The 22,575-nt window shown below is 51.1% G+C and overlaps 10 protein-coding genes across 10 annotated transcripts; 2 read left to right on the forward strand and 8 right to left on the reverse strand.

Annotated features, from left to right (window-relative positions):
• Positions 1 to 67: 67 nt before the first annotated feature.
• Positions 68 to 947, reverse strand: LRP88_10976 (uncharacterized protein; the record flags this gene model as incomplete). Its single annotated transcript, XM_083247421.1, has 2 exons — positions 68 to 528; positions 584 to 947. The coding sequence occupies 2 exons, from the start codon at positions 945 to 947 to the stop codon at positions 68 to 70; spliced, it is 825 nt and encodes a 274-aa protein (XP_083096569.1).
• Positions 948 to 1,579: 632 nt separating this feature from the next.
• LRP88_10977 (uncharacterized protein) lies at positions 1,580 to 2,869 on the reverse strand (the record flags this gene model as incomplete). Its single annotated transcript, XM_083247422.1, has 1 exon — positions 1,580 to 2,869. The coding sequence occupies one exon, from the start codon at positions 2,867 to 2,869 to the stop codon at positions 1,580 to 1,582; it is 1,290 nt and encodes a 429-aa protein (XP_083096570.1).
• A 948-nt stretch (positions 2,870 to 3,817) lies between these two features.
• On the reverse strand, positions 3,818 to 5,156 carry LRP88_10978 (class I SAM-dependent methyltransferase; the record flags this gene model as incomplete). Its single annotated transcript, XM_083247423.1, has 5 exons — positions 3,818 to 4,024; positions 4,080 to 4,320; positions 4,391 to 4,592; positions 4,642 to 4,720; positions 4,983 to 5,156. 5 exons carry the CDS (start codon positions 5,154 to 5,156, stop codon positions 3,818 to 3,820), a joined length of 903 nt encoding a protein of 300 aa, XP_083096571.1.
• A 1,457-nt stretch (positions 5,157 to 6,613) lies between these two features.
• LRP88_10979 (uncharacterized protein) lies at positions 6,614 to 7,328 on the forward strand (the record flags this gene model as incomplete). The annotated part of the gene is made up of 2 exons (XM_083247424.1): positions 6,614 to 6,767; positions 6,820 to 7,328. The coding sequence occupies 2 exons, from the start codon at positions 6,614 to 6,616 to the stop codon at positions 7,326 to 7,328; spliced, it is 663 nt and encodes a 220-aa protein (XP_083096572.1).
• A 27-nt stretch (positions 7,329 to 7,355) lies between these two features.
• LRP88_10980 (uncharacterized protein) lies at positions 7,356 to 8,015 on the reverse strand (the record flags this gene model as incomplete). Its single annotated transcript, XM_083247425.1, has 3 exons — positions 7,356 to 7,520; positions 7,573 to 7,821; positions 7,884 to 8,015. 3 exons carry the CDS (start codon positions 8,013 to 8,015, stop codon positions 7,356 to 7,358), a joined length of 546 nt encoding a protein of 181 aa, XP_083096573.1.
• Positions 8,016 to 11,466: 3,451 nt separating this feature from the next.
• LRP88_10981 (uncharacterized protein) lies at positions 11,467 to 12,877 on the reverse strand (the record flags this gene model as incomplete). Its single annotated transcript, XM_083247426.1, has 2 exons — positions 11,467 to 12,419; positions 12,520 to 12,877. The coding sequence occupies 2 exons, from the start codon at positions 12,875 to 12,877 to the stop codon at positions 11,467 to 11,469; spliced, it is 1,311 nt and encodes a 436-aa protein (XP_083096574.1).
• Positions 12,878 to 13,455: 578 nt separating this feature from the next.
• LRP88_10982 (HET domain-containing protein) lies at positions 13,456 to 15,777 on the forward strand (the record flags this gene model as incomplete). Its single annotated transcript, XM_083247427.1, has 1 exon — positions 13,456 to 15,777. The coding sequence occupies one exon, from the start codon at positions 13,456 to 13,458 to the stop codon at positions 15,775 to 15,777; it is 2,322 nt and encodes a 773-aa protein (XP_083096575.1).
• Positions 15,778 to 16,153: 376 nt separating this feature from the next.
• On the reverse strand, positions 16,154 to 17,002 carry LRP88_10983 (uncharacterized protein; the record flags this gene model as incomplete). The annotated part of the gene is made up of 1 exon (XM_083247428.1): positions 16,154 to 17,002. The coding sequence occupies one exon, from the start codon at positions 17,000 to 17,002 to the stop codon at positions 16,154 to 16,156; it is 849 nt and encodes a 282-aa protein (XP_083096576.1).
• Positions 17,003 to 17,872: 870 nt separating this feature from the next.
• On the reverse strand, positions 17,873 to 18,785 carry LRP88_10984 (uncharacterized protein; the record flags this gene model as incomplete). Its single annotated transcript, XM_083247429.1, has 3 exons — positions 17,873 to 18,470; positions 18,521 to 18,663; positions 18,714 to 18,785. 3 exons carry the CDS (start codon positions 18,783 to 18,785, stop codon positions 17,873 to 17,875), a joined length of 813 nt encoding a protein of 270 aa, XP_083096577.1.
• A 2,326-nt stretch (positions 18,786 to 21,111) lies between these two features.
• Positions 21,112 to 22,208, reverse strand: LRP88_10985 (uncharacterized protein; the record flags this gene model as incomplete). The annotated part of the gene is made up of 3 exons (XM_083247430.1): positions 21,112 to 21,408; positions 21,499 to 22,076; positions 22,154 to 22,208. The coding sequence occupies 3 exons, from the start codon at positions 22,206 to 22,208 to the stop codon at positions 21,112 to 21,114; spliced, it is 930 nt and encodes a 309-aa protein (XP_083096578.1).
• Between the last annotated feature and the right edge of the window lie 367 nt (positions 22,209 to 22,575).

Raw genomic sequence — 22,575 nt, forward strand, 5'->3', positions numbered from 1 at the left:
CATATCCTTCTAGACAAACGCCAATGATAAAGCCGGCTTAAGCATTCTCCAAGACACCCACAACAACTTAAACCTTCTGCAAGGCAAGACCATCAAAGTACCAATCGAGCTGAGAACCACTCGAATAAATCTTGAACATGAACGAAGCCTCACCGCCCTGGCCCTCACGCACAGTGAACCTGGTGTAGAACTGATGCCATCCCCCAATGTACTGGGCCGGATACTCAGGGAAGGCCTCATAGATAGTCTGATCGCCGCGGTAGATGACGGTGCGGATCAAGTCGAAAGGCTCAATGTCCTTCTTGTTGGACTTGGCCAGGAACGTGATCCGATAGGAGAAGCCAGGCTCGAGGTGGAATGTGGGCAAGTACTTGACCTTGACCACGCCTCGGTCGGCGACTTCCAGGACGCGAAGGGCCCAAGAGTCTGGCTGTTGGATGTCGAGGTAGAAGTCTCCCTCCTTTTCCATATCTAGACCCCACTTTTCGACGTCCCGGTCCTCAAAGTCCAAGTTGAAGAGGGTGTCGGCTGGCGACAAGTCATTAGCATGGGGCTCAAGAGTGTGGTAGGAGTATGCACTCACCGTTGGTACATTGATAGCATTCAAGCTGAGAAAAGTAGCTACCGCTGGCTTCATCACGGTGGCCAACAGAAGCAAAATCGCCAGAAAAGAGTTGGCAAAAGCCGGATTCGGGTCGAAAGTTGAAGAAGGTGCACGAAGGAGTCTTGGCACAAAGATCGGCACATTGGGTTACTCGAGGGATATTTTGAGGATCGCCAATCTTTCCAGAGTCGTTGTCGATGTAGCCTTGCTTTGAGCAAGCCAACTTGCTTGGACGGGCGTTAATGATGGAGCAGTAGGGCTCAGAGTCACGAGGGAGGACGGCTGCGCTGGCTCCAGAGAGGAGGAGGCCGGCGAGGGCTGTGAGGTATTGAGATGGTCGCATGGCTAAGTTTCTCTGCGTAGAGGTCGTTGAGAAGGGTGTTTCTTGTAGAATTATGTTGAACTGTGAAAGTCTCGTGAGTTTACAGTAGATTTATAAAACTCCCAGCTCCTCCATCCGCTTGTTGTTGAAATGCAATTACGGCCATCAAGTGTGCAACTGCGCCTCAAAGCCCATCGGGCTCCGAGTAAGCGGAGTACTAGCTGAGATTGAGCAAGCCACATAAATGCTTCATCTGGCCCGTAATTAGCCAGTAACGGGATTGTGTGATAGTGTTGGGCCCAGCCACACGACAAAGGCCGAGGGCGTTGAATCCGCTTACTTGCAGGGGTTGAAAGGTCGCCGACCTGCGAATGCATGCACAATCGGCCAAGTCCATGTGAGGCCTCTTTTCTGCCGCTACCAAGCGCCACAGAAGCTGAGTTCTATACTCGACTACAGGTTAAACATGGAAGCTGTCGCGCAAGCAGAGTTACATATGTCGAGGAGTGGCCGATTCTGAATCAGAGAACTGTTGCATTTCATCAAAGACTATCGTCACAAACGAAGAAAACTCTACCTAACGTGTTCCAAAGTCGTAGCCAATCCCTAGTCGCAGCACTCTTCACACAAACAAAAGGCACTGCATAGAAAACTTAAGCAGTCCGAGTCATCTTGACCTTGCTCAACCCCGACCCACCATCATCCCTCGTCGAGCTAACAGCAAGCTCGAACTTGGTAGTGGCACCAGCAGCAGCCGCAATATTAACAGTTCTAGTCCTGATGCCAGTGTTCCATGAAGTCGTTCCAACCTTGCGGATGCTCCATTCGATGCCTGGGTCGGCTTCAAACGTGACACGCATCTTTTGGCCGGCCTTGATAGAGAAGATGTTGATGGCGCCCTTCCAAGCTTTACCTGTGACGGACTTGGAGTAAGTGCCGCCAACTTTGGCAACGTTGACAAGGGGATGGGTGGTTGTGGGTGGTCCTCCAAGTTTGAGGGGAATCTTCTGGCCGTTGGGGTACTTGATGGTCTGGTCCCTGCAGGCAAGGACGAAGCGATGCCACAGAGTGGATGTAATCTTTGTGTCTATCGACAGCGACTTCCGCTCAAGTTCGTAGGTTGCCTTGTTAGGATGCCCCTTCATCCAGTTGTTGACATCAGTTGGAGACCATCCGCCTAATCTATCGGCAAAGTGGAAGAAGAGGGCAGCAGCCTCGTCATTCTGGTAGAGGGGAATTCCGAATTGGTACTCTTCAGGATAGAGGCCGCGGTTCATGATAGCGTTGGTGGTAGGGTAGGCAAGCCCATCAAAGTAGCGAGCAATGCCCTGACGCCACCATTCATTTCCCTTTGTCCAAGTAGTAACAGTCGGACGATGGAACTGCTCCACGCACTGATACATGCCCTTGATGACATCCTTCTGAATAGCCAGAAGAGGGTACTTGCTAGTGCCGGGAGGAAAGTCGATGATCATGTAGCAAGGATCCTTGGTACCAAAGTTGTTGTCGTCGACTTGAACGATATCGCCGAGGACGCCCGAGACAAAGCCGATGTGAATCTTGAGAGGACCAGCCATCGATCCAAAGATGCCGACGCCTTTCTTGATGGCAGCAGCGACACCGTTGACGATCTCGCTGTAGCGAGGTTCCTTCTGCCAATGCCCAGGAACCTGGTACAGACGAGCAGTGATGGAACCTCCTGTGATGGTCCTAGTCCAGGCATTGTTGCAGGTACTTCCTGCAAGATCCTGTGCGCTCTGAGGAAGAGGTCCTTTCCAGACTGGGCAGCTGAACAACTGGCGGGTCCACCATTTGCTCCAGTCGACCTCAAAGCCGGGGAGGAGAGTCGGGCCGGCCGGTTCGGGGGCCGGGCTTGCGGCGGCAGGGGCGAGACCCGTGAGGGCGGTCGCAACGATGGCGAGGAGCCGGAGGGAGTTGACCATGGCGAGTTTGATCAAAAGTGAATGGCAGTATCAAGTTGAAGCTCTCATGGGCGGGAAATGAAGGAAAGGACGAGCAAAGGGGAAGTATTTTAACAACTCAGCTTCTCTCGCCAAGGATTCTAGGCTTCAACTATGTTTACTCAACCGCCTAAAAAATCAAGCTTAAATTTCCAGGGTCCTCTAGTGTACCCTCACAAGAAGCCACCACGTCTCCATTCGAGGCAGAAAGCCATTAGCATTGGCCCATGCTTAAATATCGTGGCGGCGCCGCACTCGAATACCGAGTTGCACTGAAGCTTCTGGTTGGTTGGTGTTTTCAGCCTTGGACGCTACTTGTGAGGGCTGAAACGCGTCCTGGCAATCTCCGTTGAGTTGCGGAGGGCGGTGGACACGAGCGCAGAGAGTCACACGGGGAGCTTTTTTTGGTCTTTATTAGAAGAGATATAATTTGTTGCCTTTGACCCCTTCCGGGCTCTAAATGACAATGAGTGCCAACTCCGTATAAATCACAGAGATGAGGGCCATCTGTTCGGTAACGGGAACACGCGACACTCGCTGTGAACGACAAGGGATGGGTCCGTCCCAATCAGGCAGCTGCATAATGAAAGAGGCACGCCGATATTCTTCTCAAAGGATCGGTTCGTTGGGTAACATCGCAGTCGCCAAGCTCGACCTTGTACCACGCGACTGCTAATATCCGTTGAGAAACGGATCTAGCGGTGGTTGGAGGCCTTAAAGCTGGGAAGCAGGCGCTGGCAATGAGGCTTGGCGCATGCAGGTACTCATAGCGCATGCCCAAGAAGTGAGGAGTCGTTACTTGTCACCATTCAGTGATGGTCGCGACAAGAGGCTGAGCAGTGAATGGGTGCCATAAACAACAATAGATGGAGGGGATACGGGCAACGGGACGGCGACAACAAAGACAAAAGTTCGTATCCAAATGCCCTATTAAACCAGCGGTTTCTGTCCCATCCAAAAATAGTACTTCTCGTATGTATGAATCTCTGTATCATAGAGATCCTTTCTCGCCGCCGCTAGGAATGCCTCGATGTCCTTGACCTCCATAATCCGGCGGAAAGGTTTTGCAGCCATGGCCCCAAACATGTCCTCCACGGCAGTCCGACAGTACAGTCCTATTAGGCGTAGCTTCTGATCCTATTTGTGCCTTTAATTAGCAGCGCGAGTAACTGCAGGACGAAAGGAAAGTTACCTTTGCCCACGCTCCAATGGGCACCTTTAATACTATGCATCCCACGTTGATGAAGCCAGCTTTTTGGAGGAGCTCTCCAAGTCTCTCGCCAGCTCTGAAGTTCATGCCGAAACTTCTTACAGCAGCCTCGGCTGTGTCAAAGAATTTGCCTAGGGAGGAGTCAGGCGGAAGAGATCCATCATCGCAGTTTGCACGAGCATCGAGCTCCTGGATTTCTATCCACCCTCCCGGATTAAGATGTCTGTAGGCTGTGTTCAGTACACCTTCAGCAACTAGAATAGTCAACCAGAGTAAAGTTTGCGGCTACTTACTCATACGCTTGCTGAAGCACAGTTGGTTGATCTTTCAACCACGGACTGATACAGCGCATGTGCACAAAGTCATAGCCATCTCCAAGCATCCATGAATCTTCTATGTCGTCGACAACAAATTTCAGGTTCGGTGGCACCCACAAGGGCTGTATAGGGCTGAGGTCAACACCAACGACGGAAGCGCTGGGGTACATGTCGGCAACTACAACAATCAGATGTGTCTAGAAACTACAGGGCCTTTCGGGGGTTACCTTCAATAGCCCAAGAGCCAGTCCCAGTGCCCAAGTCGAGGACCTTCTGTGGGTTATTACCTACCGGGGCGAAGAATAGCTTGCCGCTAGTCAGCGTTAGCGAGCCGCTCCTCCTGCGCTGCAAGCACTCACTCAGTAAGTTCAAGCATCATTGCATGCTTCATATCATCTCGGTTCTGCTCGGCATCATCATTTGGGATCGGATACCTGGCAAATGTCAGGTTACACAGCGGCAGTTGAACTTGGCCTGAAACTCACGTCCCATGCCGGTAGTGATGATACTACCGCAGTATCAGTTCATTCTGCCAAGGATGTACACAGACGTAGCAATAAATACTCACCCGCCTTCCATTCTCATAAAAGTGCTGATATATACTCGAATTCAAGCTCGCAGCCTGAAAGCTGACAGACTCGGCGTCATAATCAGACGTGGGAAACTCGTCCACCTCGTCGACCCGGTCCCGCGATTCGATTGGCTCAATAGTAGCAGCATGAGCAAAAGCCCCCGCTTCCATTTCGACGGTTAGACAGTTGGACAAGAGTGAACAAATGGGGCTTGTTGGTGTGATGTACGACCATGTTTGCCGGCGCGAACCCCGCAGGCGGAAAATGGCTCAAATGCGTGAGTTGTTTGAGTTGCATCAGAGGCGCAGATCCAGGTCTTGTCTTGGCACCACGAGATGTAAAGGGGGCAAAATAGCCAGCCTCGGCTTAAGCTCTTTGTTTCTGCAGTTGTAACCTGATGGCATAATTCACATGTTTGGACTTGAAATGCATAATGTCGTTGTATTTATGTCCCAGACAAGATCTCTGTTGAGGTGGTCACGAGACTCTTGGAAGCGGTCTGCAGTGTCACGCCACTTCTTGGAGCCCAAACAGGTTTGCAAAGACTCTGCATTGCACCCACATGTTTTCTATATAGACTAGAATATGCTATTAGCATTCAATGTCAAGGGGCTTTGCTGAGGATGAGTTGGAGTTTTGGCATAGAGTTTTGAGTCTTGCCAAGTGCCGGGTAGGAGGCCCAAGTATGGGATCTTGGCATGCATCAGTTATCTCGATACATCCTTCGCAGTTCGCTTATCTCGTCAATAGCCTCTTCATCCCATACTCGATATGGCCTTGGCACGATAGACTCCGAAATCGTGACGGGTTACCATTGGTGGCTTTTCATCTTCTCTTTCGGCGGGTGGATGTGTTATCAATCTTGATGTTTGATAAGATCATGAGCTTTCACCAGACTCAATCTCCACCGAATATCAGCACTAATCCACCTGAGGAACCAACAGTAAATCATTAAAAGATGTTCTGAAACCTCTCAAGACTCAAATCTGTTTCGAATGACAGCTTGAGGGCCAGAACAAGTCATCCATCCTCAGAAGTGTGGCGCATATGCAGCCTGAGTTACCCAATGATTTGGAATCCGACAAGATCATCTCGGACTTTCATTGCTTAATTAAAAAGACATCTTTATTTAGGGTGTTCGCCAACGGCTGAGACCCTGCCGTCTTACCTGGATCCACAGCGTAAGCGCCGAGTCGCGTGGCTGAGCTCTGTGCTTACTCTTCGCAATCCAAGGACGAATCAAACATGACCAACTTGCAGGGCATAAGCTATAGACCAGGTTCTTCCCTCGGCTATGCTTAAAAAGTAGCTTGAAGGATCAAACCGTCATCCTCGGCGTCAGCCGTGAGGCGCGGGCCTCCGCTTATGGGGGCTGGGGAGTCGCTTAGAACGGGAATAGCTTCAGGTACGCCAGCCTTCTTTTGACTAGTCTATGGACCTTTGGTGTTTTTGGGGGCATGAATCTGACAGTGATCTTTAAAAGTGAGTTCTCTGTCAGCAGCTTACTTTTGACCCCACAGCATGCATTCCCTTACATGCCCGCCTTTTCCCACATATCAGATCCTCTGATCTTTGTTCTCTTTTTTTTTCTCCTTGTGTTCAGCGGTATAGACTCAGCGATTTCAAGATGGTTTCATCTGCGTTTTCTTTCATCCTTGGGTCACTGGCCATTGGCTCCGTGACAGCCAAGCCCGTGTCTACTACTGCTGCTGTGTCTTCTTGTGTCCCCGTTCCAACAACAGTTGCACCCGGAGATCCCACTGTCACCTTCATCACTCAGCGTGAGTATTATTAGGAAAAACAACGAATCTTGTCTCTCTAACTTCTTTCAAGCCGAGGAACGCGATGACGATGAAAAGCCCAGCACCTCCCTCCACATCGACTTCGAAGACAACAACCTTGACCACTGGAGCATCAATTCCGACAAATCCTTCTCCTACAACATCGAAAACATGCAGACTCCCTACGGAGACTCCCATGTGTTCAAGATCATCGAGCCTACCGCGGAGGGCTACGCCTTTATCGACTACAAGGAGATCCTTAAACTCGAAAAGAGCACACGCGGCTACAAGGTTGCCTTTACCGCCAGGTGCAGCTGGATCGATAAGGATGGCGTCACGGATTGGTCACCTATCGAAGTCATCCTCAAGCACAGCGGTAGCAGGGTATTCGAGACAAGGCCTTCCAACGGCAAGGACCTGGGCAACGGCTGGGCTCGGTTTGAGGAAGAGCTCCAGAACGAGGACATTACTGGCGATACTAAGTTAAGAATTAGGGTCAAGGCTACGGGTTGGTCGCTGCAATGGTACTTTGATGACATTGTGGTCGAGAAGATTGAGTAGAGAAGCCCATCTATTGATCCTTGACCCTCATGTAAAGTACCAAGAAGACGCCTCAGGAGTACCGGGATTCTTGAAGCCTAAATGGATACCCTTGGAAGTTTCCCCTGCGTTAAAGATAATTTGTTGTCTATCTGCCTCGTTCATTTGGTGGAGCTTTTCGTTTTCAGCACGTTCTTTCCAGAACAAATAATACTACAAACAATCAGCATTGTCTCGATCAAGCCCTTGAAGCCGTGATACTCACCTCTTGCGGCTGAAGAATTGCCACCTGTCCACTCTGGCTCGATTGATCAACATAGATGATCGACCACTGATCCCCAGTATACATCAGGATGGGTGCGTTCAAAAATTTGGGAACACCTTTGACACCAAAGCTGCCCGCGTTGGGGAAGAACCCGGCGGGCTGCTTCTCGGCAGGTTCACTCAGATTGTACTCGTCGAACGTTGTCACCTCTACCACGGCTATGTGGACATCCTCAGTGGCACGCTCAATCTTTGCCGACGTGTTAGTGGATGGTCTTCTAGGCCAGACTTGGAACCCGACACGAGACGTACGAATTGACCGTTTCTAGGAGGTACAACGAGGCAGATCTTGTACTTTTCAGTCCTTGTAAACTGAACGTTGGGAAAGAGTGGCTGAAAATTCTCACGAGGCTTAAAGCTGAAACCGGCAAAGATGGTATTCATGACGCCATTGACCTTGCGCGCAATGACAAGGTTATCGCTACAGCCCTGCTAAAGGAGGGTCTCATCAATTGTGACCTGTAGTGTATAAGATTCCGTGGTAATTGATGCCTCTACAATAGGAGTAGTAAGTGAAGAGTTAGAGATCAACCGCTATTTGCTAATGGGTGTGAAAACAGACGCGTTATATGGGTAGATAGTCTTTGCCACAACCTAGTCCGGATGCGTCGGTGCATTCGATAGGCCACAAGTGGCGCCTTTTTTCGCTACTATTTCGTTCTCGTGAAGTTTTGGAAAGATACAAGGAGGTTAAATAGCTAATAGTTGTCGGTCTAGAGAGATGTGGCTTCCAATCTATCTCCGGTGGGCAACGGTCTAGACCACAGGGTCTCGGCCACGAGACCCAGAACCCGGGACTAATTTGACATTATTGAATGAAACGTCTTAAAAATTGAGCATAATCTTGGTCTTCAAATGCTCAGTACTCATTTCTCAACACAATGCTTGCCCAACTCTTCATTCCCCTGTCCTTGGCGGCACTAAGTAACCTATTCCGCCGTGGTATTCTCATTTCAGCACATCTAACAAGAAGATCTTTCATGTCACTTGGAGGCCATGATTGAATAATCCCATATCTACAAGATATAAAGACGAGCACAAACCCCTCACAGGCAGTTGCTCCATCATTCAAGTCGCAGGTTCATCCGCGTCTTAGCAAACTCTGGAACCCCGAATTGTCCCACGCCCCCTCTCTCAGCGAAACCAATTCGTCGGTAGCTCCCTCATTCTGTTTCAGTAACGATTATTAAAAAGCGATTGTGGAATGAGGTTGCGTTCCGAGCAAGTTCGATGGCCAAACATGCCCCCAAAGTCTGGACATCTAGATCTTCGTCCGTGACAGTGAAGTTCCAGTCCAATGGTTTTCCATTCTTAGTTAAAGATACGGCATTAGCCGTAGTTTCTGTGATGCCACGTAATTGGGAATAACTCGAACTCAACAGACTACTGGTAAGCTGAACTGGTGTGACCAAACCAGAGACGAGGAGAGTGTCTGAGATGGGCACATCGTGATTGATACACTTGTGAAAATACTCATCCAAGCCACACTCCTCGCCACGTTCGAGCTGGACTTTGAATTGAATATCCAAGGTGCTTTTGAGCTGCCTCCACTCCCTCTCCGTGAACGCCGAGTCGATTTCACCATTCCAGCCTGTCCATGACCAACTTGGGAAGCCATTTCGGCGCTTTAAAGTCTTGGTAACGATCCAGCAGAGTCCGGCGCAGAAGCCCACAGTTGGAGACCACTTGTAGGCGTCGTAAGCTTCTTGGGCTCTCTTTTGCTCGATACCTGACGGTCTGGGTGGCCGAGGGAGGAAAGGGACGCCTTTGCAGTGCCGAATCTTGTGTGGGCTCTGTTTCAGCGCTCGCAATACCCCTGAAACCCCGTTCAAGATATCTGAGGGGTCACTCAATGACTTGGCGCTGTACTGGGTGATACGCTGCATGACCTCCCATTCTGTACGCCCGAGCTGCCGAGGGAACATTCCCAAGTTCACTCCATCACAAAACGAAGCCTTGAAACGGCTGGAGTCCTGAACATGTAATGCCGACAATGAAAAGTTCAGCGCTTCGAAGCAGTACATGCCGTAGCACTCAAAGTAGACTTGGTTTGGTGTAAAAACCACCCGCCTCCGAGAGAGCAGCCCTTCCTGGTACGTCCAACCTCTTTGGTTCCATGCAGACTGCTCGATGGCCAAGCGAGGATCTCCCATTGACGACACCAGGAAATGTCTTCCTATTTTCGCAGATGGCTGGCCCACCTGTCTAGGAGACACGCCAGGGAGACCATGGTTGGCATTCTGTCCGGCAGCGGCGATGATTGTCAGCTCTGCGTGGTTGTAGATAAGATCCATCTTGTGGACTTGTTCTAAAACCTCCTCTTGAGAGGTCTGGTTGATACAATATCGATCCACCCAGAGGTATCTGAATCCCAGAGCTCGAGTCGCCGTCATAGCGTCCTTGATGGTTTTCGGCATGTCGGAAGGTGAGGTGACGAAAGAGGCGATATTGTTAGCTCCGCCTCCCCAGAGATAGCTAAGAGCCACGTATGACATTCCGTTGGCAGCAACTATCGTGCTTGTTTCGCAGTCGATAAACTTGAGGGAAGAGATTGAATTCAACTCTGCCTTATTGCGAACCGAGGTGCAGGTTTTTGCATGTTGACTCTTGCAATACCGAAGCCAGTTTTTGATGATATTGAAATCAACGCGTGGCCCCAAGAGGCGAACGATTTCTCTCCCTTGGGGCTGGTAAACAATGTATGGCAGGCCGTCGTTATAATATTGGCCCAGTGAGAGGAGGGTCGTATCGACTGATGCCCATCCCTGGCTGATAATCCGTCTGCTGGAGAATGACCGAAGTTGCTTCTTATTTTGAATCATCTCATCTCTGTACAAGTGGAAAGCTTTCATGACAAGCTGACATAACGGACAGCTGTCCAAGTTGGCCCGGTCGATTGGGGCTTGCCATTGGTGAACTTGTTGCCCGACCTTTGTGAAGTGGTTTTGGCGGGAGAGATCGTTCAAATTGAGTTTTCGGCACCGTTTGCAGAGAGAGCTGCTGTCGGATCTCCTATGCATCGTGGTGTGAATGGGGATTTTGGTGATTGGGGTTTCGATCCTGAGCGAGTTAACTGGCGGCTACCAGGTGACCGCTCCAACCTGGCTGTCTGTTCTTTTTAAATGTCCTGGCATGTGCTTGGATGCAGAGAAGCCCATTTTCCAGTTCGAAACGAGCCTCTGAAGAGTGGCCGTGGGGGAGACAAATCAAGGACTGGGCCGAAGCACTGTGTTGGTCGTGTTGGCCAGCGAGGCCGCTTGGATGGGCCTTACTCCCCGCAGATAAGCATTCCTCTGGCCACGGTATCCATCGTGCTTGTTTAGTCGCGATAAACGCTCCCGGATATAGAAATGGTCATCTTAATAGCCTCCTAGCCAGACCTTTATCTTTGGGCATCTTGAACAGGCGACTGGGGGCATCTCGTGCCTAAGCTGATAGTGAGCCTATCGGAGTTGCCATGCCTAGGAACGAGGCTGAGTTCCATAGCCCGGGGATGGATCAAGCCTTCGAGAGGCATTCTCGTGTAAACCCTGCATGCAACCCAAAAAGCAACCCTTCAGAGGCACCCCATCCTGCGCTCAGCCGACCTCAGTCGAGGCCTTGGCTCCCTCCGCCCAGCCCGAGAACTATTTCAAGTTAGACGAGTGTCAGTTCAGCTCTACAGATGGAAGTATACTGCATCATGCTCCAGTATAATTGCCAATTTTATCATGCTTTGGATATATTGTCTCACAATTTGAGCTGGAATCTGATCACTCTTCCATTCAGCAACACCAGCTGTGAAAGACAGCATTGTTCATGAATCACACTTCAAGATCATATCTACCAGAACTTCCTAAGTATCATTCCCATTTCCGGCATACATATTCCCAAACTTTTTAAACTTGGCAAGTGACGGCGAATCGATACCAGGAACCTCTTGTCCCACACTTTTCTTCAGCGGAGACGCAGCATTTGCTGAACCACCCTGGGGCGTGGCCGCAATCTCGCTCATGGCATGTTCAAAGTGACGCATGCATAGCTTTCGCTCCATCTGTTTTCTCCTTGTCCTTCTTCCCGCCTTTATCTTGCCGCTCAAGCTGGCGTTGCCGTAGATTGACTCGTAAACAGCCGCCATGGCTGCTGAAACACAAAGACTCTTTAGATCTGAGCCTGAGTATGAGTCCGTCAACTTGGCCAACTTTTCTACGGTCACATCAGGGCCAAGACTCTCATCTCTCAGGTGTATCCTGAGGATACCCTCACGTTGAGCGGCCGTGGGAACACCGACAAAGATACGTCTCGGCAGACGACGTAGCACGGCTGGGTCAATGTCTGACATTCTGTTGGTGGCTGCCATGACAAAGCCCCCTTTTGCGCCGCCCTTGACTCCGTCCCACTCTAAGAGGAATTGCGATACGAGGTCTCTCTTCCAGGAGCTATCGTCCTCTGTACGCTGACGAAAGACTGAGTCGGCCTCATCAATGAAGATGACGCAAGGGTCAAGTTTGCGAGCGATGGAAAAGATGGCGCGTACGAGTTTCTCATCCTCGCCTACCCATTTCGAGAGAAAGTCGGCGCCAGAGACAGGGAGAAAGCTGACGTGTGCTTCCTTGGCGACAGCCTTAGCGAGCATCGTCTTGCCCGTGCCAGGAGGGCCATGGAGAAGAACACCAAGAATCTTTTCTTTAGCGAGTAGGCCGTAAGTGAATGCGAGCGGTGCGGCGGTTGCCAAGGCCGTCAAGGCCCGGAGTGAGGTGACGGCTGTAGGGTCGACATGGACATCGTCAAATGAGACGTCGATATCATCTTTGCGGTATTAGCTAGTCACTCGAAAATTAACTGAGGGACTAACCAGGTAGCACGACAGCGTTCAATAGCTGCTTCTCAAACTCGTTGCATCCCTCACGAATCTTGTCGACCCTGGCCGCAACCCCCCTCGATGCATCTTGTGAAGAGTGTAAGCCCGAGTCTGCGCTCTCAAGGCTGTGGTCAAACTCTTCATCAAAGGCTTCTTCATCAATCAAGTGTAGGATGTCTTCTATCGAGTCCTCCTCTTCAAGTAGGCTGGACGGTGCCCAAATAATTCGGCAAGGCTCGGTCGAAGATACGTCGTCATCAAACAGCCCATCAACCTCGCCTTCGAAGCAGAGTTCTATCTCATCTCCAGATGAGAACTGAATCACTTTGGCCGTTGGTTTGAGCTTAGGGAGAGTGTAGAATGCCTCCGATAGTGGCATCAGGGGAATGTTGTCCAAGTTGCCCATTTTGCTGGTTTGTATTAGGCGATAAAGCTGCGGTAGGGCATGAAAAAGTTGAGAATTATACCTACACTTTTCACATAACCTGTGCGGCTGAAGATATCGAAACCAAAGTAATGCGGCTCTTGCCATGAGGCCTCTTCAAGGCAGACTGTGGCCTAAGCTGACTGATCAAAAGAGGCGTTTGTCCTGCCACGACGCCATGTTTGAGGGGTGCCAGCCCATCCCCAAATCAAGGAAGGACGGCGTCTAGAACAGGCACTAGTGATATCTGTCTCGGGATGTCACAAGCCGTCCGCCTATCATGAGCAAGCATGCCTTCGGGGGGTTGAAAGGCGCATATCGTGTGGAAGAGTCCGGATTTCGGCACTGAAACTATTGTTTCGATATTAAACAGGCGTCAGATCGAGGCAGAAAATTGACGCAAGACTGCTGCTGTTCTGCCTTGGAACTTCAGGCGAGGCAGTATACCAAAATTAGCACTGGAAATGTTCTGCAAGAGCCGATGGTGTATCTAATAACTGTCTCTCTCAAAACGCCCATCTTCAGAAGCTCGCGATGTAAACTGCAGCTCCACCACTACCATGCCGTCCTCCACTCCAAAAGACTACGTCTATCAAAGCCTGGGCAATCAAGACGTGTCCATTCTCGACCATGGCTTTACACCCTTCGATTCTTTCATGATTCGTGTTATCGTCCTCGAGCCAGCTGCAGACAAAGATGCAGACCTACGCTGCACCATCGAACACTACGACGTCAGCATCACGAGATGGGACAGCCGCTACGATGCCATATCCTACACATGGGGTCCTGCCGTCTTTTCCCACACGTTGTATGTTGGCAAGTCAAAGATATCCATCACACCGACGTTGGACCAGGCCCTCCGGCGTTTCCGAAAACCCGACATGAAGAGAAGGCTCTGGGCCGATGCTGTGTGCATCAACCAAAAAGACTCCAAGGAGCTAGGCCAGCAGGTTCAGCGTATGGGCCAAATCTATCTCAATGCCGGCGCAGTTCTGGTTTGGCTCGGCGATGCTGAAAAGATGGATCAATGCATAAACTTCTTTTGGGGCCTCAGCAGCTCGGGACACGAAGCCAGCACCACCAGCGAGCGAGCTGATGAGAGTATCCGCCAAGAGTTGGTGAGGTTCTTTGGACATGAAGACGTTGCCACTATACAGAGATTCCTTCGCCTCAAGTGGTTTACGAGACGATGGGTCATCCAAGAGGCCGTCACCAAAGCTGCCCACTTCTATTGCGGCAATCTCGACATCACCAGTCACGCCCTACACCACGCCCTCTTCATCCTGAACAAGAGCACCTTCAACTTTGATCGCCGCATCTTGGATCACATGAGGTTCCTAGAGCTGGCTGTCGAGACCTGGGAACACTCGACAGCCACGTACCCTATGGGAATCCTTGATCTTCTTGTTCGTTTTGGCGGTGTCTCATGCACTGACGACAGAGACCGTATTTACGCGTTCTTGGGCATGGCTAATGATGTCAAGTCGCCCTATGCGAGCATAGCTCCTATTCAAAGAGACAAAATGACGGGTTTGCTAAGGACCGAGAGACGCAAGCAGTTCAGGTCCTCAAGAGAGTCCATCCCAATCGTCGTCGACTACGAAGCCGACCCAAAGCACATGTATGCCGACTTTGCAGAGACAATTTTGCAGCATAAAGAACACCTGGACCTGTTTCACTGCGCTGGGGCATTTCGTCCACCCGTGGCTTCCATGTTGAAGCTGTACCAAAGCTGGATCCCAGACTTTAGAATTCCCATGCGCCATCGGCCGTTCCTCTCCGTGCCCTGGTTCAGTGCTGGTGGTCCACCGCAAGAGCTGAAGCCGTTTGTCAATCACCCATGGTGCTCTGTCAATGGCTTCACCTTTGACACGGTATCAGTCGCATACAAGATCCCCGGCCTTGACACCGCCTACGCTCGGGAGCAGCGGGTCATGCCTCCTCTTGCAGAGCTGTGCAATGTTCTCGGCATGTCTGGGCGTTACATCACGGGTGAGAGGATCTGGCAGGCTCTCGGTCTCACGTTCATTGCGGACCATGCGCTCAACGACATCCTTTTAAGAGAGTACCAGCGTCGGGATAGGTACAACGGAAAGCTCATGAAAAGAAATGCCCGTGAGAGGGACATGCACACTTTTCTAGACTGGTGGACCAACCTCGAGGATGAAGACCAAGCTGAGGAGTCAGAAGATCTGCGTTCTACCAAGCATGAAGAGATTCAACGTGTCGTCAAGAAGCATCAAAAGTCCTTGCACAGATCTTCATGCACTGGCTTGTTCCTTAAGCCTGGAGCTACCGAAAACGAATGGGGTCCGACGAGCTACGAGGTTCAATCTCACTGGCACAGTCGCGTTGACGACGAATTGGAACCGTATTTTATGGAGACAATCTTGTCCCACGTTGAGGAAACCAAAGAGAAGGAGAAGGAAACCAAGGTAGCGGGACTTATTACGGACGGGAATGAGGCCGAGAAGTCGGACAAGGCCTTGGTCCCGAAGAAGAAGGCCAAAACAGACCACGAGGCTCATGATCCTCGCGAAGATGCACCGATGGATTGTGAATGGCGCCACTACAAAGGAGGCATCATCTACTTGGACCCTCACCGACATAACCATGAGAGATACACACAAGCAGCACACAACACGCTGTGTGGTCGGTCATTCTTCATCACCAGCAAGGGCTGGGTTGGTATTGGACCTGATGACATGGCCCCTGGTGATGCAGCAGCCATATTCTATGGTGCTAGAACGCCCTTCATCCTTCGTTCTGAGGCGCAGTCAAAGTGGAGGCTGGTTGGAGACTCATACATACATGGCATCATGGGCGGGGAGGCTCTGGTTATGAGTGATAGGGCTGCTGACCGGAGGTTTGTGTTGGTTTGAAAAGGTATATACAAGATAGCAAAAAGGTGTTAGGCTTATCAAGCCAGGTAGCTTAATATTGGCGTTCATCAACTCGTGTCTCGATAAGTTAACTCATATCACCATTCCGAAGAAAAAGAATGGGAAGTGCCATGTTCCTTCTTGTTATCAGTGCTGGGCTGCGCATCTTCATATTTTTTTTTTGACGCTTTAAGAGCAATATCTTTGAAACCCTAGTGGGCTACGTCAAGGCGCGATCCATGATTTCAAGCTGAGAGGATGATCATGATACCCGATAGCATTATTGGCAGCCAGGACCCTACCCAGGCTTTAGTAGGTACCCAGTCTTACGTACAAACTCATAGTGTACAGGGCCCTCCCAATGTCCTGTGTGGCCTTACACCTTCACACCAGGCTTCACCTCGGCGTACTTGTCCAGAGCATCGTGCAGCTTTCCGAATACGCCATCATGCCAGCTCTTAACATCCTCCCATTCCGACTTGGGTAGAGTAATCATCGACATGCGAAGCCAGGCTCCAACGATGAAATCTGCATAGCTGACCTGCTGGCCGAGCAAGAAAGGTCCATCGGCGTTCTTGGTGAACAGCTTGGCTAAATCACCCAGCATGTTCTTGAAAGATGCCAAAATCCCTGTGCGCGCCTCAGGGGACAGCATGAAATCATCCCAAGACTTAAGTCCAGAGCGACGGACGAATTCGGCCTTGCTCTGATCGGCGGTAGCGGGATCAAGCGGCATGTTTTCAACCATCAGAGGAACGTGGGAGCTAAAGGCCGTATCGACATTTGTGTTGAACCGAAGGTACTCGGGATAGCCACCATCTGACTGCTCCGACAAGGGCGCAGGGAAGTCAAACAGGGGCACAAACTTGAAGTCAAGAGTTTGCTCGGGGAACAAGTCGCCAGCTCCAGAGTCAGGATGCGTTTTTTGCAGCCAAACGGCAATGTCGAACGAATCACCAAGCTTGACTCCGGTGGCAGGATCTTCGAGGATGGGAAGTGTGTAAAAGTCGCTGCCATCGGCCAACTTGCGACCGGCGGGGAGCTCAAGGCCCTGACGGACCCTTGAGATGTCGGGCAGGCCGACCCATTTCATGGAGTAGGGGACACCCTTGAAGTTGAGGGCGAAGCGGCTCTTCCATGGGTTTGGCGAGCAGCATGATTCCTCCACCGGGGGTTTGTGAGCAATGTCGTAGAGGACAATGGTGCCTGAGATGGTTGAAGCCATGGTGAGGACGGCGAGTGAGGTCAGTGTTGGTGCCGTTGGCGTCGTGGCGTTTGTGTGGCGATGCTGAGTCCACTGGGGCCTAGTCCATATAAGTATGCGTTTGAGGTAGGACGAAATGGTAGCCTACCTAGGAAGGTCTCGAACAGACACGTTATTGGGATGGAAGGTTCTGCCTGCGGAGTCCTCATGGAAGAGGGGAAAGGCCCATTGTCTCGCATACAGAAAGTCATTGGTGGCTTTCAGAGTGTCTCAGTTGCACGTCGATGGGTCTTGGTCGTTAGCGGCATGTGGCTAGGTGGCACGAAGCAGAAGCTGAAGTCGGTTCTCGGCGAGAAGCTGACGGGAGTCGGTGGATCTCGCAGGTCGTCATTGAGTTGTTGGTTTGTCCTTGGTTTAAAGTTATCAAACGGGATCTGATAAGTAGCAATGAAGTATCACAAATCGTCAATTCGCAACTAGAAGAGAGTTCATCTAATGTTTCTGCCTTCCTCGAGACCCTCATTGACCTCCTTGTGGATCTGCTAGAATCCGGGTCCTTGCATCGACTAGTCGATGCAGATAAGCTGTGTTCCACCCACATAGCCACAAATGCCTTGCCATTAGCCGCCCTGAGTGTGGAGGTCAAAGGGGTCCTCTTGAGCCAAGCCAGAGTGGTACAAATGGGTCGCTCTTTTGACGTCACAATAGAGATGCACCAATCGTGTAACTAGCTCAGAATCGAGAGGCATTCCGAGGTTTATCGGCACGTAATGAGACGATCTGATAAGTGGACCTAACTACATCATGCCAACCAAGCCGAAATAGAAGACAGCGACATTCAAGGCGAGTAAGAGGAAAAGCGGGTATCAATTTAGATCTTGACCTAATTCATCATTCGTCTTCGGGGCAAATAGTAGTATGGGCTTGAGCAATCTCTGTGACAGTGACGACAACATGCTCAGTGACAATTGCGATCCGGCGCGATGTAACGAAGGTGCTGAAAGTCGACGCCGTTGGCTGCTTCTGGCTGGGGCCGACAACTCCAGTCTCAACGGCCTCATCGCAGTCATCAGTGGCAGTAGGACCACCTTGAGTCTGCGTGACAACAGCGTTAGACTGGGTAACCCCATTTCCCCCGGTCACTGTAGCAGACTCCAGGCACTGAGCCGCTGTCGGGCCAGTAAACAGAGTAGTCACCGCGGTAGGGTTAGGGCCCAGAGTGGCCTGGCCGATATCAAGGTTGATGTCGGCATACACGCCAGCATTGATGTTGAACGATTCAGTAGCCTCGAGGACGCAGACCGCGTTGTTGTCGTCCCTCTCAAAGTCGACGACAAGCTCGACGAGGTTCATAAAGACTCCCACCGCGGCTCTCAGATCCACTAGTTTGCTACCGGCACCGAGCTCGGTTCGCAGGCGGAGCGAGACTTTGAGCGTCGAGGAGCCGCTGGCGAGATCCCACTCAAGGGACTTGCCCGTTGCGCCATCACTGAACAGGTGTTAGTTGAGAGGCATAGAACGGTCAAGGATGGCTCTTACAAGCTAGTTTCGACGATGTCCCCTTTCAGGTCAACCGAAAGCCAAGATCCTTCTGGGATGGTGAACTCAAATCCGCCAGTAGCCTCCAGCTCACCGTCCAGCGAAACCACCAACTCGAGGAAGAGTGCAAGGCCTTGAGCTTCCTACACACAGTCAGTTCTGGACATAATTTTCTCCCTTTTGCCAAACTCACATCGGTGGGGACGCCCTGGGTATTCCACAGGGGAATGACCTGTTCAGCGCCAGAGCCAACAGCAACAGTCATGTCGATGTGGCCCTTTGTCTCCGCAAAGGAGATCTTGAACTCAGACTCGGGAGGATTGAGGATGTTTGCATTAAAGTCTGCGTCGACTCGCCCTCCAACCTCACACTTGTTACAGTGGACTTGGAGCTTGTTATCCGCCAGGTCGCTTGCAAACATTTAGCTGGGGGTGTACGATATTGGAGAGGAGCACTTACACATTGATGATGTCCTTGTCAACCTCGGAGAAGTTGATATCCTCCGAGAAGTCTGCCCGCTTCTGCAGCATGTCCTTTCGGACAGGAGGCAGGGCCTTGAGATCTCGCTCGGAGAGGTAAACACCTCTCGCGAGGATGGGCGTCACCAGGACAGCCCAGATTGCGCCAAAAGGTGTTGCTCGCATCGTGAGAAAGAGAGTTGGATGAAGAGAAGAATCGTTTCAAAGGCTTCAAGGGAAATAAGAAGAGTCAAGAAAGAGTGAATGGCTGATCGTGTGCTTAGCCATACGATAGCCTCAATGCATCGGGCGACACGGTTTCATATATAGACGCGACTGTGGGATCACATCGTGAGTCCAAGGGCGGGCCACTTAAGCATACCAACAAAGTTGAAAATGCCTTGTGACTGACTGTGTCAAGCTAAAGGATCAAACTCGCAGGATTGCATCTTCTAACCGCCAGGGTCGCAGATTTGGCCCGGGCCACCGGGTCCTCGACCACCGCGGCACAAGCCTAATTCGTCCCGTCGTCAAATCCTCCTGCAAGAATGCGGCGGTGACATTCATCGTCCAGTCTTTGGTAAGGCTGACAGCTTAAAGACCTGCAGGACGGGTATTGCATCGCACTTCCCGACAGTTGGGAACTGTTTCGGCCGATTCCTTTGTGGGGGGACGGGCCAGTCCCGCGTCTGCTGTAAGCGCCATTGGCGCTCTTGAATGCTTATTCTGATGCAAATGCGACGCAGTGGGCAGAGCCTGCTGTGGAGGTGCAGAAATGCCGCGTTTTGGGGGCCAAGACCAGGGGCAGTTGGGCTGAATTGACAAGAGTTGCATGTATTCCAGCATGCGAGAAGTTGATAGAAAATCGACAAAATGAGAAATACTCTATCAGATTAGGTATAAGCCTGCAAGGTCAGACTTGTCATGTTTATTCTCGACTCAATCGGTTGGTCAAGTGTCCACGGGGCTGGGTCTAATACCTCAAGACATGGCTGTGCTGGCACACTCAAACAGAGGTGCAGCCAACACAGCCAACACAGCCAACACGACCAACAACTTTCAACATGCGATAATCTACATGGTGTGGGGCATCACTGCGTCTGTTGGTCCTTTGGTTCTCAAACGGACTTTAGAGAAAATATGCCAGATACCGAACCATGGTGGCTGAGCATGTCACTGAAGGATTGATAACACTTACACCGCCTCTCGAGCCTACTTACAATATGGAATTATGTAGGTCCCCATGTCTACTGGCTATATGGAATCACGTAGGTTCCCGTGTCGGTATGTGCCTGAAGTCTTGCTGTTGGCCCCCAACTCCTCTAGCTTCTAAATCAGTCACTGGCTTCGCTGCTCACTCAGCCGCCAGGTCGTGGAGGATTCCGACTTGCTGCATGCCAGAGCCTGCTTTCCTCCCGTGTGAGGCTGGCTCGGTGTGGTCTTCTATGCGGCCAAAAGGCAACCATGTAACATGCACCCAAAATGAGTGTCTTGAACTGAGCCAAAAGTGCTGCCGCATGTTTGTTTTTCTGGCCGCATCGTGAACATACCATGAGCACAGCTACTATTCCTAGACAGCCTGATCACCCTGAGCCACTCTCAAGTCACTTGTTACCGCCTCTGTCAATATGGTTGCAGGCCCGGCCCGTCCCTCCAAGACTAAGTGGCAGGCTGTGTCAGCCGCTAATCTTGACAGCGTTGACAGTTTGAGACGCAGATAGATCGTTACCAATCTTTGGAAGTTGTTATTTTTAATTGGATCAAGCTCGCGTCAGCACCTAAGGTGTCTTAAGCCTGCTGATGTTAGGGCAGGAACAAAGCGAAAGTTCCATCTAAGCATTAATCTGACAGCTGCCCGGGGTTCGGATATCGCTTGGCAACCTCCAGAAAGAGCCTAGTAGAGTCATCCTTACTAATATGAGCTGGACGTCTGTTATAGGCTCTATTATCAGTGTACGAGCGGGCCGAGCATCGGAGCAAGTATGATTTTGGCAGCACTAAAACCGCATGCCACAAGGATCGTGATTTTTCAACACATTGCTGACTCAAATTCAGACCGAAATTACCCTGTCTCATTTATCTTTAGAGATCTAGTTCTAAATCTAGGTTGATCCCCTTGTATGTATTAGGTATTTAATTACGCATGCCATGCTTGACAAGCTGATCGGCTAGCTTCTCTTCCTCCTCCAACAAATGGTTGTCCTGTCCCACAGGTCCCACAGTGGGATAAAGAAGCTCGAGGGGCACCTCGCGCACATTAACAGATGGGTTGTCCCGAGTTCCAATGAGCATGGTCTCGACAATGTTACCATCACCGTACTCGGGTTGGGTGAGGACAGTCATCAAGACATCAGCACATTGCTCAGGGGTCATTGTCAGGTCATCGGGGCGGACTCGGTCACGGCAGTACTCGGGGTGGAAGATGGGAGTCTAGGTAAGATACCATATTAGCATGATAGGTCAGAAGGGAAAGGGCTTGGGTCCAGCCGAGACAGAAAAGGGATGGTTGAGTCGACTTACATAAACGGCACCAGGGCAAATGGCTGCGTTCCTGATACCCACTCGCTTCTTGAGAGTGGCAAGGGACTTGACAAAGCTGACAATGGCAGCCTTGCTAGCAAAGTAAAGAGGAGTCTGCAGGGAGTGGACATAACCTCCCAAGCTAGCCATCCACAGCAGGTTACCCTCAATGTTCCGGTTCTCCAGCCAGTAGTCAATAGCAATTTGCGCCAGACGAATAGGGCCCATGGTGTTCACAGCAAACGTCTTGTACACTCCAGGATTGCAGTCGACCTTGTCCTCAGCCAGGGGGGAGATGCCGGGGGCGTTCCAGAAGGTGCTGGAGGGGGGCTCGTAGATGCCTGCACCGTTGCAGAGGATGTCGATGCGACCAAACTTTTCCAGGGCCGTGCTCCACAGAGAAGAGATCTGCGCCCAGTCGCTAATGTCTGTCTGCTGGAAATGGGCAATGGGCTTGCCCTCTTCGACAGTGGACCACTGGTCAAGAACCTCCTGGGCTTCGGGGCGGAGCTTGACGTCGGCCATCACGACGGAACAGCCGCCCTCGAGGAGCTTCTTGGTGAAGGCCAGGCAGATGCCTTGACTGTAGTTAGCATCGGCTTCTATCGTGAAAGGAGGCTCCCCTCGGCAGGGTAACAGCCGGGTTGCGACGTACCAGAGCCGGCGCCAGTGACAATGGCAAACTTTCCCTTGATTTCATAAGCAGACATGGTGGCAAGTATAGACAGGTACAATGCAAGTGAGACGTTAAACTATAGGGACAGCGAGGAGAGAGGATGAGCAGAAGAAGAAAAGAGAAGAGGGCGGTCAACAACCTTTCATAAAGCCAACAAGCAACGAGAAGACAAATCACCGATGCCCCTGCCCGGGAGAGCATCGGCTCCTCACCTGCACGCCCAACAAGAAACAGTAAGTCGGAACGAACCATCCAAGGGTATGGAGCCACTAGCTTGGTTCCTGGTTCCTGGGTAGCTGGGGTCAGTCTGCCATCAGGTGATTGTATATCCGGACATGCGGAAGAAACCCGGCATCTCCAGGTGGACGGCTAATCTCGTTTCTTCAGGCCTGAAGAGGAGT

The sequence above is a fragment of the Fusarium phalaenopsidis genome, assembly GCF_050370095.1.
Source record: "Fusarium phalaenopsidis strain FUZ10S chromosome Unknown contig_32306, whole genome shotgun sequence".
Classification (NCBI taxonomy): domain Eukaryota; kingdom Fungi; phylum Ascomycota; class Sordariomycetes; order Hypocreales; family Nectriaceae; genus Fusarium; species Fusarium phalaenopsidis.